Source organism: Balaenoptera musculus, chromosome 2 (genome assembly GCF_009873245.2).
Source record: "Balaenoptera musculus isolate JJ_BM4_2016_0621 chromosome 2, mBalMus1.pri.v3, whole genome shotgun sequence".
NCBI classification, from domain to species: Eukaryota; Metazoa; Chordata; class Mammalia; order Artiodactyla; family Balaenopteridae; genus Balaenoptera; species Balaenoptera musculus.
The window spans coordinates 25,095,670-25,110,303 of NC_045786.1; the positions used below are offsets into that span (position 1 = coordinate 25,095,670).

The following is a 14,634-nucleotide window of genomic DNA, read 5'->3' on the forward strand; positions in this document are numbered from 1 at the left end:
TGACAGTATCATTGAGAAGTCTGACTCCCGCCCCACCCTGCCTCTGAGTGTTTACTGTCTGCAAGTTGCTAGAAACAAAATGTTCTAGCACAGAGGTGAGTGATCTCCGTAGGAGAGAGAGCAACCCTCAGGGTTGAGCCGTACTGATGGTGTCCCTGGCTTCCTTGCCTAGAATATTGGTTGGCAGACCAGATAAAACACCAAATACAGGAGAAGCGGCTGCAACGCCAAGCGGAGGAGGCAGGAGCCCGAAGGCAAGCAGGGGCTGGGTGGGGACCATGGCCGGGATCACCACCATCGAGGCGGTGAAGCGCAAGATCCAGGTTCTGCAGCAGCAGGTTGATGATGCAGAGGAGAGGGCCGAGCGCCTCCAGCGGGAAGCGGAGGGAGAAAGGTGGGCCCGGGAACAGGCTGAGGCTGAGGTGGCCTCCTTGAACCGTAGGATCCAGCTGGCTGAAGAGGAGCTGGACCGCGCTCAAGAGCGCCTGGCCACTGCCCTGCAAAAGCTGGAGGAAGCTGAGAAAGCTGCTGATGAGAGCGAGAGAGGTATGAAGGTTATTGAAAACCGAGCCTTAAAAGATGAAGAAAAAATGGAACTCCAGGAAATCCAACTCAAAGAAGCTAAGCACATTGCAGAAGAGGCAGATACGAAGCATGAAGAGGTGGCTCGTAAGTCGGTGATTATTGAGGGAGACTTGGAACGCACAGAGGAGCGAGCTGAGCTGGCAGAGTCCTGGTGCCGAGAGATGGATGAGCGGGTCAGACTGATGGACCAGAACCTGAAGTGTCTGAGCGCTGCTGAAGAAAAGTACTCTCAAAAAGCAGACAGATATGAGGAAGAGATAAAGATTGTTACTGATAAACTCAAGGAGGCAGAGACCCGTGCTGAGTTTGCTGAGAGATCGGTAGCCAAGCTGGAAAAGACAATTGATGATTTGGAAGATAAACTGAAATGCACCAAAGAGGAGCACCTCTGTACACAAAGGATGCTGCTGGACCAGACTCTGCTTGACCTGAATGAGATGCAGAGCACGCCAGGCCCACCCTGCCGCTGAGGCCAGCCTGCCCGAAGCTGACCTTTAAGCTGAGGGCTGATCTTTAACTGGACAGCTGCTTTCTCCTTTCACCACCTCTCCCACCCCCACCCCTGTGTCCTTTTCGCCAAACTGTCTCTGCCTCTCCCCAGAGATTCCATTTGGGCTAGAGGCTGAGCATCTTTGGGAACAACGTTTAAGGGAACGTGAGCACAATGCCAGGTGTCTTGAAAAGCATGCTGTGATGGACACATTTTGCAATTGCCTTTTCTGTTGCTGTTGATGTAGCAGCCATTTGTAAACCATTCCAGATAATTCCATAGCTCTGAAGCAGCAGTCTGATCCCTTTCTCACTTTTGGAAGGTAACTTTTCAGCTTAATGCATATTGCCCTCTCCGTAGAGGAGGGGAAAAGGTATGGGCCTGCCTTTCTGAGAGCCAAACAGCCCAGAGAAGGACTCCATTTTGGGAAACCTCATTGCTCGGCAAAAAGTCCCCGCCAAACCAGAAAGGTGATTCCAGAAGGAGTTAGCCAAAAAAAAAAAAAAAAAAAAGCGCTGTTCAGGTTTTCAGCTTTATGGCATCTTTGGGCAACATTTTTTCCACCAGAAGTGATCAGATGAAATCAAGATGGTAAGACCTCTGAGACCAAATCCTTGTCCCAGCTCTACCCTGTTCCCAGCCGCTCACAGAATGGATCATGTGCCCCTTATTTTGAGGTGACCACTTATTTGCTCTCCCGCCTCCTTGAAAGAAAGGAAAGAAAATTATGTTTCACCACTGATTTAGCCATATGAAACTCATCTCATCACCCTTTTCTGGGTCTGAAGCTGCTGTCTCTAAAAGTGCCATCTCATTGTGCACTGTATCAATGAGTGCTGGAGAAATCTTGAATAGCTTATGTACAAAATTGTTTTTAAATTTTATATTATTTTGAAACTTGGCTTCTTTGGGGTTGGGGCACACTGGTCACCCCATCTGGCTGTGAGAGCCCTCTACAGTCTGGGCTGGCAGTGTGCTGATCTTTTAAAGTTTTTCCCTACCCAATCCCCCCTTTTTGGTGAGGTTTCAGTGAGGTCAGTTAGGTGTGCATCCTACAGCTTAATTGGCTTAAAATGTACTCCCCTTTGGTGTGGTCTCTTTGGGGGCCGATTGGGAGAAAGAAAAAACAATAGTGTAACTGTTTTGATACTGAACATTGATAAATGTCTTTTTGAAATAAAGAACCAGTCCCTCCAAAAAAAAAAAAATCACACACAAAATACAAAAGCAATAGTGAAGGATTAGAGAGAGGAGTGGAGGAGGGGAAGGAGCCGGAAGGAGGGAAGAAAAGTAGGGTGAAAGTGGTCAGGATATAATGTACAGATACACAGCAAAAAGTGGTCCCAGCCCCTTAATGGAGTCTCAAGTGCAAAACCACACTGTGTTTAACCTCATATGAGAAAGATCAGAAATGGAAAGAGTGGTTACTTCCACTCTTCCTTTGATTTTTTTTTTTTTTTTTTTGCCACACCGCACAGCTTGCAGGATGTTAGTTCCCCGACCAGGGATCAAACCCATGCTCCCTGAAATGAAAGTACGGAGTCCTGTCCACTGAACCACCAGGGAATTCCCCTTCCTTTGAAATTTTACTTCCACTCTTCCTTTGAAGTTTTAAATCCTTTTTTTTTTTTTTTTTTTGGGGGGTTTTGTTTTTTTTTTTTTTTTTTTTTTTGTACAAAGAGGGGTTGCCAAAGTGTCCTAAATGGGAAAAAAGAACACAAAGGTAAAAACCTGAGCCAGGCTTTTATCTTCACGTCCTTGGTAGTTATTAGAGTTTCCCATGCATTAGGCATGAGGGAGACAAGGAAGGAAGGAGTAGATAAGACTTGGCTTTTTTTGTAGCTTCTGTGTTCTTACAATAACTCCCTACTGCAAAGAATATATATATATATAATATATATATATATTTACATTACTGTTTTATTTATATATGTATATAATATATATTACTATATTACATATTACTATTTTTTATATATATATAATAATATATAAAATATATGATTGTAATTCTGGACTTGAGTCTCTAGAGGGAGGCAGAGGAACATGAGAAAAGCTGCAGTTAGCCACCACACACAGGACTGTCTTAGACTTGGTAAGAGAATGGCTGTACTTCATGGACCAGGCAAGATTAGAAATCAGAAGAATTGGTTCTTCTGCCTTGAAAATGTGTATCCCACCTTTAATCAGTGTAATCTATATAATTTTAAAGAATTAGTAAGAAAGAGCTACATATCATAGAGCAATGCAGAATTACTGAGTTCATGTCATAAAAGGGCTGTCAGGTCATCTTGTCGACCCTCTCAGCAGCTGATACGAGGCAGCAGGAAAATGTGTAGGAATCAGAGCCTGGGACTAGCGCTCTATAGTTATGCAAACTTCACCAAGTTATTTGTCTTCTCAGAGCCCCAGATTTTCATCAGTAAAAGGGTAAGAGTGTGAAGTAAGTCAGAAAGAGAAAAACAAATACAGTATGCTAACATATATATATGGAATCTAAGGGAAAAAAAAAAAAGGTCATGAAGAACCTAGTGGTAAGATGGGAGTAAAGACACAGACCTACTAGAGAATGGACTTGAGGATATGGGGAGGGGGAAGGGTAAGCTGTGACAGGGTGAGAGAGTGGCATGGACATATATACACTACCAAATGTAAAATAGATAGCTAGTGGGAAGCAGCCGCATAGCACAGGGAGATCAGCTCGGTGCTTTGTGACCACCTAGAGGGGTGGGATAGGGAGGGCGGGAGGGAGGGAGATGCAAGAGGGAAGAGATATGGGAACATATGTATATGTATAACTGATTCACTTTGTTATAAAGCAGAAACTAACATACCATTGTAAAGCAATTATACTCCAATAAAGATGTTAAAAAAAAAAAGGGTAAGAGTCATCATTTCTGCCTTGTTGGGTTGCTGTAAAAACTGATAAATGAAAAACTTCTTCATAAAACAGCAAAGAACCACATGGCTGTAGATCCAATTATTATTATGACCCGTGTGTTCAAGCCATGAGGTTGTCTACCTAATCCTGTTCTTAAAGTTCCCCCATGAGAGTCCACAGACCGTTAAGTTCTATAATAGAAGGAAAGGAACTATGGCTACTGCTCTTAGCATCTAACATGGTACCTGGTAAATAGTACATAATTTTTTTTAACTTCTTAAATGAATGAGTAAAAACACTTATATGTAGGAAAACCATATAATTTAACATCTAAAACAAGTCTTTTTTTCTTCTTCTTCTTATGAAAGGGAGCACTGTTAGTAATTTCTCCAGGAAACAGGTCAAAAGCAGGTCTGCCCTAGGCTAACTGGACATGGGACACACAGTCACTCTACTTATGTGACACTTACTATGAGGTGGACACTGCCCTGAACATATTATAGTATGTTCTCATCTAACTTCATAGCAATCCAATTGAGGTTGGTACCATTACTAACCATATTCAACAAATATTTAATGAGTACCTTCTACACGTCCCAAGTCTTCTAGATTCTGAGGATACATTAAAAGACAACCACAACAAAAGCAGTGATTTCTGTCCTTTATGGGTGGGCAATGAGAAAGACGGTAAAAAATAAATGTAATAAATAAATACATTACATGCATACTAGAAGGTAACAGTGCTGTGGATAAAAGAAAGAGATTTTGGGAGTTTTGAATGAGAACATTTGGGTACAGAAATATCACACAAGTAGCCACAATTCCACCTAAAGCAATCTGTCTCCAGTTCTTGCTTTCAACCTCAGCGCTGTTCTCTCTTTCAGTTCTGATGTGCCCCTAGCCTTGTTCTGCATTCACATTTATTTCCTCTATTTATTTCCTCCATAAGTGGTGGAGAGGAGCACACAAAATCTGGTCCTCCTTCTCTGGAACTCAGCTCGGTAGCCCCCATCCATACCAGACATTGGCCACAACTGATGACTTGGTTTGGGTGCAGCTGAGCTGCACATGGGGCCCCTGGAATTGCCTACCTGAATGAAGGCTCTGCCTAGAGAACTCTGTGTTTGTAGGTTTGGAGAAACAGCCAGACAAACCCACCAGACAGGAGGAAACAAATAACCCTCAGGGGAAGGGTCAGGCTTTCCAAGAGTCTCAATTGCTTGAACTAATTCTGGCCCCTGAGCAGAGTTGAGCCATTGAAGCCACATGATGCTGAACTTCCTCTGCATCCCCACCCCCACCTCGCCACCCTGCTCTCTGTCTCCTGCTGTGCTTCTTGCCCTTCCTCATCTTGTGACTCTGGCAGAACTCCAGGGTGGTTATTCAACCTGTCTCCAGACACCCTGGGCCAAAAAAGAAAGAAAGGATAAGTGCAGGCTCCAGGGCAAAGCTGGCTGCCAAGAGTACTGTCAGTAGCCCAAGGCCGGGCAGTGAGCACAAAGGAATCTTTAAATGTGAACGTTCCCCCCACCCCAGAAGGAGCTTGAGCACTTTCTCAGCCTTCTGAGTCTGTCCCTCCATGGTGAGCTGTCCCAGACACCAGCCTTCGCACCATCTAGTAAGCAAATCATGGCAAATATTTTTTGAGAGCCTACTATGTGCAAGGCATTGTGTTCACAGTTATTTACTTTTGTGGACACTGTAGCTTTCATGCAAATCTCTTTTCTAGGCTTCCTTTTCATACCTATAAAGTGAAGGGGTTTAAGTTGGCAGTCTCCAGAAAGGCAACAATAAAATTCTGGCCAGTTCTTTGTCAGATTGTGAGCATTCTGAATGCAGGGGCTGAGCCCCATTTACTTTTCTCTCCCCAGCTTCTAGAACAGGCCATGACGTGTGGGAGATGCTGGGTAAATGTCTGTGGAACAAATCAAACTTCTGAAATAAGGCTCTTCAAGAAGGTCTCCATGACTAGCCAAAGGCTGACTCATGTGCTATCGCAGATGTATGAGAAAACACGTCATACAACAGTGTTCTTACTGTTGGACATCTGGGCACATAAAGCTCTTGACTTCCACTAAAGAATATCAACTGATTTCTCCAAACCCTTCAAAATTAACTGTAGGGCAAACAACCCTTTATTTAAAAAGAGGCATCATTGTTTTGAAGAATTACTAAGTTAGAGGACTTATACTCCCCGATCTCAAAACTTAACTACATGGCTACAATCATCAAACTGTGTGGTACTAGCATCCAGATAGACATACAGATCACTGGAACAGAATAGAGAATTCAGACATAAGCCTTTCATTAGTGGTCACTGATTTTCAGCAAAGATGTCAAGGTAATTCAATGCAGAAAGAACAGTCTTTTCAATAACTGGTGTTGGAAACAACTGGATACCAACATGCAAAAGAATGAATCTGAACCCCCCACCTCACACCATACACAAAAATTAACTCAAAATGATCACAGACCTAAATGAAAGAAATTAAACTATAAAACTCAGAAAGAAACATGGGAGTAAATCTTCATGACCTTGAGTTAAGCAATGATTTCTTAGACATGACACCAAAAACACAGATGATGAAAGAAAAAAATTGATAAACTGGACTTCATCAAAATTAAAAATGTTTGCACTTCAAACCACATCACCAAGAAAGTAAAAAAAAAAAAAACAAGAAGCAGACTTGGAGAAAATATGTGCAAGTCATATATACAATAAGAGCCTAGTATCCAGAATATATAAATAACTGTTATGACTCAACAAGAAAAAGACAAATAACCTAATTTTAAAATGGACGGGGACTTCCCTGGTGGCACAGTGGTTAAGAATCTGCTTGCCAATGCAGGGAACACGGGTTCAAGCCCTGTTCCAGGAAGATCCCACATGCCGCAGGACAACTAAGCCCATGTGCCACAACTACTGAGCCTGTGCTCTAGAGCCTGCGAGCCACAACTATTGAGCCCACATGACACAACTACTGAAGCCCGTGTGCCTAGAACCCATGCTCTGCAACAAGAGAAGCCACCACAATGAGAAGTCCGCGCACCACAACGAAGAGTAGCCCCTGCTCTCGGCAACTAGAGAAAGCCCGTGGGCAGCAACAAAGACCCAACACAGCCTTTATTAAAATAAATAAATTTTTTTAAAAACATGTATTAAATAATTAAAAAATAAAATGGGTGAAGGATTTGAATAGACAGTTCTCTAAAAAAATATACACAAATAGTCAATAAGCACATGAAAAGATGCTCAGTCATCCACAATGAGATGCTACTTCACACTCGAATGGCTGAAATTAAAAAGATAGACAGTCACAAATGTTGACAAGAATGTGGAGAAACTAGAATCACCATACACTGTTGATATGACTTAAGATGGTGCAATGACTTTGTAAAACAGATTGGCAGTTAAATGTTAAACATACAGTTTCCAAATGACTCAATCCCTCTCATAGGTATCTAACCAAAAGAAATGAAAACATATGTCCACACATAGATTTGTACACAAAGTGTCGTTCATAATAGCCAAAAAGTGTAAACAATCCAAATGTTCATCCACGGATGAATGGATATACCACATGGTCTATCTGTACAACAGAATAACATTCAGCAATAAAAAGGAATGACGTGCTAATACATGCTACAATATGGGTGAAACTCAAAAACACTAAGCTAAGTGGAAGAAGCCAGTCACAAAAGACCACTTATTATATGATTCCATTCTTAGGAAATGTCCAGCCTAAGCAAATCTATAGCAACAGATAGTAGATTAACAGTTGCCTAGGGCTAGGGATTGGGGGAATGGGGAGTGACAGCAAGTGGATTCAGAGATTCTTTTGAGGGTGATGAAAATGTCCTAAAATTAGATTATGGTTGTGGTTGCACCACTCTGAGAATATACCCCCAAAGTTGAATTTTATACTTTAAAATGGTGCACTGTATGGTATATGAATTATAGCTCAATAAAGGTTGTTTAAAAATAACTTTTATGGACAATAGACTTGTTTTTAGCTAAGGTGTTAAAGTGTAGTAAATGACAAGGGGGGTTGATTTGGGAGCTCTAGTGCTTAGAGGTGATTTTTTAAATGTACTATCCATTGAAGTGTGACATTAGCATTTACGTTCCCAGAGCAAAAATGATATCACTATCAATGGCTATGCGACATTGGGCAGTTTTAATATCTGCTAAATTTTTTGTCCCTTGATCTGGAAGGTCTTACTACTTGGGGATTCCATTAATTCTGCATGTATCTTACTGATAGAGAAAATTACAGAAACATCACAGTGGTTTATTCAGACCTGTCACGATAGCTAAAAAAAAAGTAGGAGCAGGGGAAACGAAAGGACAACTTCTGAAAAATACACTCAGCACAGCGCACTGAAAGCCAGTATCTCAGGGACGCTGACAATACTGACAGCAGCACTGACCTGGCCCATGGAAGACCTTCAGGAGATATTCATGAAATGAAAGAGGTATTTCTGGAGAAAAAAAATTCTCAAGTATTCAACCAACCTTATCCTGACATACTCATCACCTGTTTTTGAGAAAACAGATGATAAAATTGCCCATGTTCTTGGAAGCAACATGGATTCTCCTTTTCCTGTTGCGTTTTCAGTTGTAATTTCCTCTTTTCTGAATCAGCTGTTGAGCTAAAGTCATTTACTTCAACAAATTCAGCACTCTCCAGTGTGTTTTCCAGTTGCAACAACCTGGTGCGTGTATTTATAACATGTGTGTGAGGAAGCAGTTCCCTGGTACAAACCACCAGCATCGCCAAGCCATGTCCATAGTCAGAAAGAGGAACGGTACGGCTCATTGGAGCTGACAACCGGAATGCAGATGGCGTGGTAGGTCCTTCCTGCATTTTTACATATGTGTGTCATAATTCTTCCCCCCTCTACTCCAGGAGACAAATGGCAAGTTAGAAAAATGACTGGTCTAGTTGAAGACCCCAGGCCATCCAAGGTATGCTGTTTGCCCTGTGAATCAGCAATTGGAGCGTGGAGACACAGTGCATCTTATCTGGAGATCAGGCCTCCAAACGTAAGACAAGGAGGCAGATGGGGGAAGGACTAGTGTCAAAGTCAAAATCACACAGGTCTGTGCTAAACCCCACCTACCACCAAAGATAAGGACCAGAGGGAAAGGAGTCTTCACAGATGAACTAATCAGACTTAACAGTCCCACATACATGGTAATAGCAGCTTCCTTTCACATGTATTCTAAGGAATCACTTCTCCTTGCATCTTAGTATGTAGGGGACACAGAGGCGTGGGTGAAGGGGCTTCAGTGGATATATACCCATGCACCACCTCCCCTCCCCCATCCCAGCCCTCTGTCCCTATTTGGCTCTCAGAACTCATAGTCAGGCCTTAACCACCCGTCCCCCGCATAGGCAACAGATAGGTTGAGTTTTCCCGGCTCTGCTCCAGCAAAGAAGGCAGGAGAGCAGGATGGCCAAGGGGGCTTCCCAAACTCAACAGCTCAGCCAACAGCAATAGCTCACCAGGCTTCCCTGGTGGCGCAGTGGTTAAGAACCCGCCTGCCAATGCAGGGGACACAGGTTCGAGCCCTGGTCCGGGAAGATCCCACATGCTGCGGAGCAACTAAGCCCGTGCGCCACAACTACTGAGCCTGCGCTCTAGAGCCCGCGAGCCACAGCTACTGAAGCCCACAAGCCACAACTACTGAAGCCCGCACGCCTAGAGCCCGTGCTCCACAGCAAGAGAAGCCACCGCAATGAGAAGCCCGCTCACCACAACGAAGAGTAGCCCCCACTCGCTGCAACTAGAGAAAGCCCGCGCGCATCAACGAAGACACAACGCAGCCAAAAATAAATAAATTAAATAAGTAAATTAAAAAAATAAAAAAGCTCACTTAGCACACTGCATCCACGTCACTCACCTCCTCCAGCGTTACGGATGCCCACTCTAAAATATGAGGAAACAACCACAGATTACCAGACAACTGAGGAAAATCTCTGATGAGAAAGAGGCCAAATCAAATAAATAGGGGAAAGAAAGCAATCTGAGAAAACAGAGCCTATATAGGAAGGGGAAATAAACTTCCAGAAGAGAAGCTATCCCTAGTAGATTTGGAGAGCTAAACGAAGAAACAAGAAAATGTACTGTGAAAAATACACTTAAAGAATGACCAAAAAAAAAAAAAAAAAGAATCCTTGAAAATTAAAAACATGAGTGCAGAAATTAAAAAACAATAGAAGAATTAGAACATAAAATTGAGGAAACATTCTACAAAGTAGAGCAAATAAAATAAAGAGATGGATAATAGGAAAGAAGAGAGAAAACAATTAGAAGATCAGTCCAGGGTGTCCCACACCTGAATAATAGGAATACAGAAAGCAACCTCAGAAAAAACGAAGCAGAGGGAATCATCAGTGAAGTAATTCCAGGACATTTATCAGAACTGAAGGACATAAATTTGAAGATTAAAAGGTATCAATGAGGGCTTCCCTGGTGGCGCAGTGGTTGAGAATCTGCCTGCCAATGCAGGGGACACGGGTTCGAGCCCTGGTCTGGGAAGATTCCACATGCCGCGGAGCAACTAGGCCCGTGAGCCACAATTACTGAGCCTGCGCGTCTGGAGCCTGTGCTCCGCAACAAGAGAGGCCGCGACAGTGAGAGGCCTGCGCACCGCGATGAAGAGTGGTCCCCACTTGCCACAACTAGAGAAACCCCTCGCACAGAAACGAAGACCCAACACAGCCATAAATAAATAAAAAATAAATAAATAAAAATTTAAAAAAAAAAAAAAAAAAGGTATCAATGAATATACAGAAAGATGAAAGAACACAGTCTCAGCCAAAGAAATATCCCATCATTGCAAAACACCAGGAACACGAGAAGATCCTACAGCCTTTGAAGTAGGGTGGGGAACAGGTTATTTTCAAAGGCTCAGGAATCAGAATGGCGTCAGATCTCTCACTGACATCTCTGGAAGCTAGAAAGCAACAGAGCAATGTCTTCAAACTCCTGACGGGAAAGGATTCCCAACTGGACCAGTATATCCACATAAAATATCATTCAAATTATTAGGATAGAATACATTCACTTTTGGACATGCAAGGTTACAAAAAGAAAAAAGAAACATACCTCTCAGGCACCGTTCTCAAGAAAGCATCAGAAGACACTCCACCAAACTGAGAGGAAAAGCTGAGAAACAGGAAATCAGGAAAAACAAGAAACAGATGATCCTACATTAAAGGGAATAAGAGAATCCCTTAAGTGTTGAAGAGAAATCGCAAGATGATTGCTGTCCCCCAGGCATCGGGTTCAGCTGGTCAAGGGGGTGGAGCAGGTCATCAGAAGGCCCCAGGAGAGAGCTCTTTAGGAAGATGAAATAGATAGAACACCTGAAGTCTTTCAATGTCCTAAGGGGAGATTTCGAGGAAAGAATTTGGAGTTTTATTAGTGACAGGTGCATAGAAAGCCAAGCAAATAACAAGCTTGATTTAACTTCAAAGGAAACAAAAAGTTGCGTCAAAAGGAGAAATACCTAAGCTTTAACATTAGGGGAAGAGTATATGTGAGTTCTGTACTATTTTTGCAACTCTTTTATATATCTAAAATCAATTTAGAAGAAAAAGTAATCATGGTGCATGTAACAGACGGTCTCTAAAATGGTCTTGTTCTCTCCTCGCTCTCTGAGAGAAAGCAGCTACGTGCTGTGAGCTGCCCTACGGAAAGGCCCAGGTGGCAGGGAGTTGACGTCTCCAGCCAACAGCCACATGAGTGAGTTTGGAAAGGGATCCCCCCACCTTGAGTTGATCCTCAAGATGACCACAGCTCCAGCCAATGGCCTTCTTGAGAGACCCTGGGCCAAAGGTCCCAGCTAAGCCACACCTGGCCTCCTGACCACTGAAATGGTGAGATGATTAACGTTCATTGTTTTCAGCTGCTAAATTTAGGACACAATGGTTACATAGAAATTAATAACTGATACAGTATCGATACACTACATGGCTCTGCATGTACAGTTGCCCCGGAACAACTCGGAACACAACTCGGAATACAACTCGGAACAACTCGGGGGTTAGTGACGCCAACCCTCCTCACAGTGGAAAATCCAAGTATAACTTTACAGTCCGCCCTCTGCATCTATGGTTCCTCATCCAAGGATTCAACCAATCGGGGATCGTGTAGTACTGTTGTATGCATTTAGTGAAAGAGATCCGAGTACAAGTTGGTGCCATTCAAACTTGTGTTATTCAGGGTCCCCTGTATCAAGCCTAGTAAACAGTAAAAATTAATCCATCCAAAACTTGAGAGGATACAGGACAAGGAGGTTGTGAATGCCTGATGGGAATGGGTGGGAAGGACAGCTGAAGCCTCAGCTTTAAGGAAGGAAGTAAAAAATGGTGTTGATGCCTAAAACACAAAGAAGCAGAAATAAGTAGTAAAAGCAGTAAAAGTGATTGCCTCTGTGAAGGAGAGAAGGCTGGGATGGGGAAATGCTGGTTTTATCATGAATCTTATATAACTATTCGACTTTTTTTAACTTGGTGCACGTGTAACTTTGATAAAAATTTAAGCTTAACGATTTCCTCATCACACGATTCAGATGAGATTCCTTTTTTTTTTTTTTCTTTTTGTCTCACCTAAACTCCTTTCTTCTGTCCTTCACAGAGGGAAAAGCCTTGGGCAGCTTTCCTCTAATAAGTAGTCCTTAATACTATGTTTTGACCCTTCAGCCTTCATTCAGTCTTTTCTAGTTTTTACAACCTCAAATATTTTCACTCAGTATCAAAACTTCTATTTCCCTAAATCCCTAATCCTTTCACTGTTTTTTCTTTTCTTTGTGTGTTTATGATGTGTGTATGTGTGTATATATGTGTGTATGTATGTGTATATATATGTGTGTGCATGTAAATGTTTTATGTGTGTATATGTGTATCATGTCTATGTGTATATGTATGTATATGTATATATGTGTATGCATGTGTATGCGTGTATTATGTGTATATATGTGTGTATATGTGTTATGTGTGTATATGTGTGTATGTTGTATATGTGTGTATATGTGTATTATGTCTGTGTGTATGTATGTATATGTATATATGTGTGTATGCATGTGTATGTGTGTATTATGTGTGTATATGTGGGTGTGTTGTGTGTATATGTGCATATGTGTGTATATGTGTGTATGTATATGTGTGTATATGTGCATATGTATATGTGTATTATGTCTATGTATATATGTGTATATGTATGTAAGTATGTGTGTGTATATGTGTGTGTATATATGTGCGTACATATATGTGTGTATGTATATGTGTGTATGTATATGTGTGTATGTATATGTGTGTGTGTATATGTGTATGTCAGGGGTGAGGGGTCCTTTCCACTTTTTCCTTCTACATAATGAAATAGAAAGTCCCACAGTTGGATTTGTAGAGCCTCAGCATCTAGCCAGTGCCTGGCACATAGAAGGCACCCGGTACATGTTATGTAAATAAATGAGACTCCAAATTGAGCATTAAATCCACCAAAAAGGCCTGGAAAATGCAAGAATTGGTGGAGCTGAAAGAGAAGGGGTGAGGGAAGGCCCTTGGCTCACAAACCCGCTCACACCCTGTGAGGGGCTGTGGCCGTGAGGGTGTGGCTCAGTGGCGGCACCAGGCAGCAGCAAGGTTACAGCAAGCTGATGACCAAAAAGAGCAGACGAGGAGCCAGGGCTGCCCCCAAAGAGATGCCGTGTTCTGCACAGGCCAGTAGCCAGCTCCGCAGTGTCACAGGGCGAGCAGTGCTCCTCACTGAAGATGGAATCCACTCCCCCAAACCAACACAGACCAAACCAGGATGAGGGAGGGCAGCCATGGTGTGGAGGAAGGAGCCTCCCACGCGACGGGACCTGACTTCTACTTGGGGTGGTGCTGTTGATCAAAGCCAGGTCAAGGAAAGTCCCCCAGCAAGCCAGGCAGATTCCTGTTGACTCAGGCCCTTGGGCTACCAGGAACTGGTGACTCATCTTTATGAGTTACAACGTTCAGAGCCTGAAGAGAACTATTTAATTTTAGAAACCAGATTATTTGATTAATGTTTGCTGGTCCCGCTGAGCCACCAGCCCCAGGGGTGCAGAGGCTGGTCTGCTTTTGCTCCCCATCGAATCCTGAATATCACACTCGGTGATTATGTCTGGAACATAATAAGCAGTAGATATTGGATGAATGAATGAGTGAATGAGTGAATGGCATCCCTGAGAGCTTGTGATGGTTAATTTTATGTGTCCACTTGGCCAGGCCACAGGGCACCCAGATCAAACATTATTTCTGCGTGTGTCTGTGAGGCTCTTTCTGGAGGAAATTAGCATTTGAATCAGTGGCCCCAATGTGGGGAGCCTCATGCAATCCATTGAGGGCCTGAATAGAACAAAAGGGGAGGAAGGACGAATTCACCCTTATTTTCCTGCCTCACTGAGCTGGGACCTCTCATCTCATCCTCTCTGGTCCTCAGACTGGGTATTAACACCATCAGGGCCCCTGGGCATCAGACCTTCAGACTTGGACTGAATCACACCTCTGGCTTCCCCAGGTCTCCACTTACAGATCCATCCATCATGGGGCTTCTCAGCCTCCCCGACTGTGTGAGCCAATTCCTCATAATAAATCTCTCTCTCTCCCCATCAGTCTGTGTATATAAAAATATAAATATATGT

At 42.9% G+C, this 14,634-nt stretch overlaps 1 protein-coding gene across 1 annotated transcript; it reads left to right on the plus strand.

Annotated features, from left to right (window-relative positions):
* The first annotated feature begins 278 nt into the window (after nucleotides 1–278).
* Nucleotides 279–1,055, plus strand: LOC118889574 (tropomyosin alpha-3 chain-like). Its single transcript, XM_036841389.1, has one exon. The coding sequence runs from the start codon at nucleotides 279–281 to the stop codon at nucleotides 1,053–1,055; it is 777 nt and encodes a 258-aa protein (XP_036697284.1).
* Nucleotides 1,056–14,634: the final 13,579 nt, after the last annotated feature.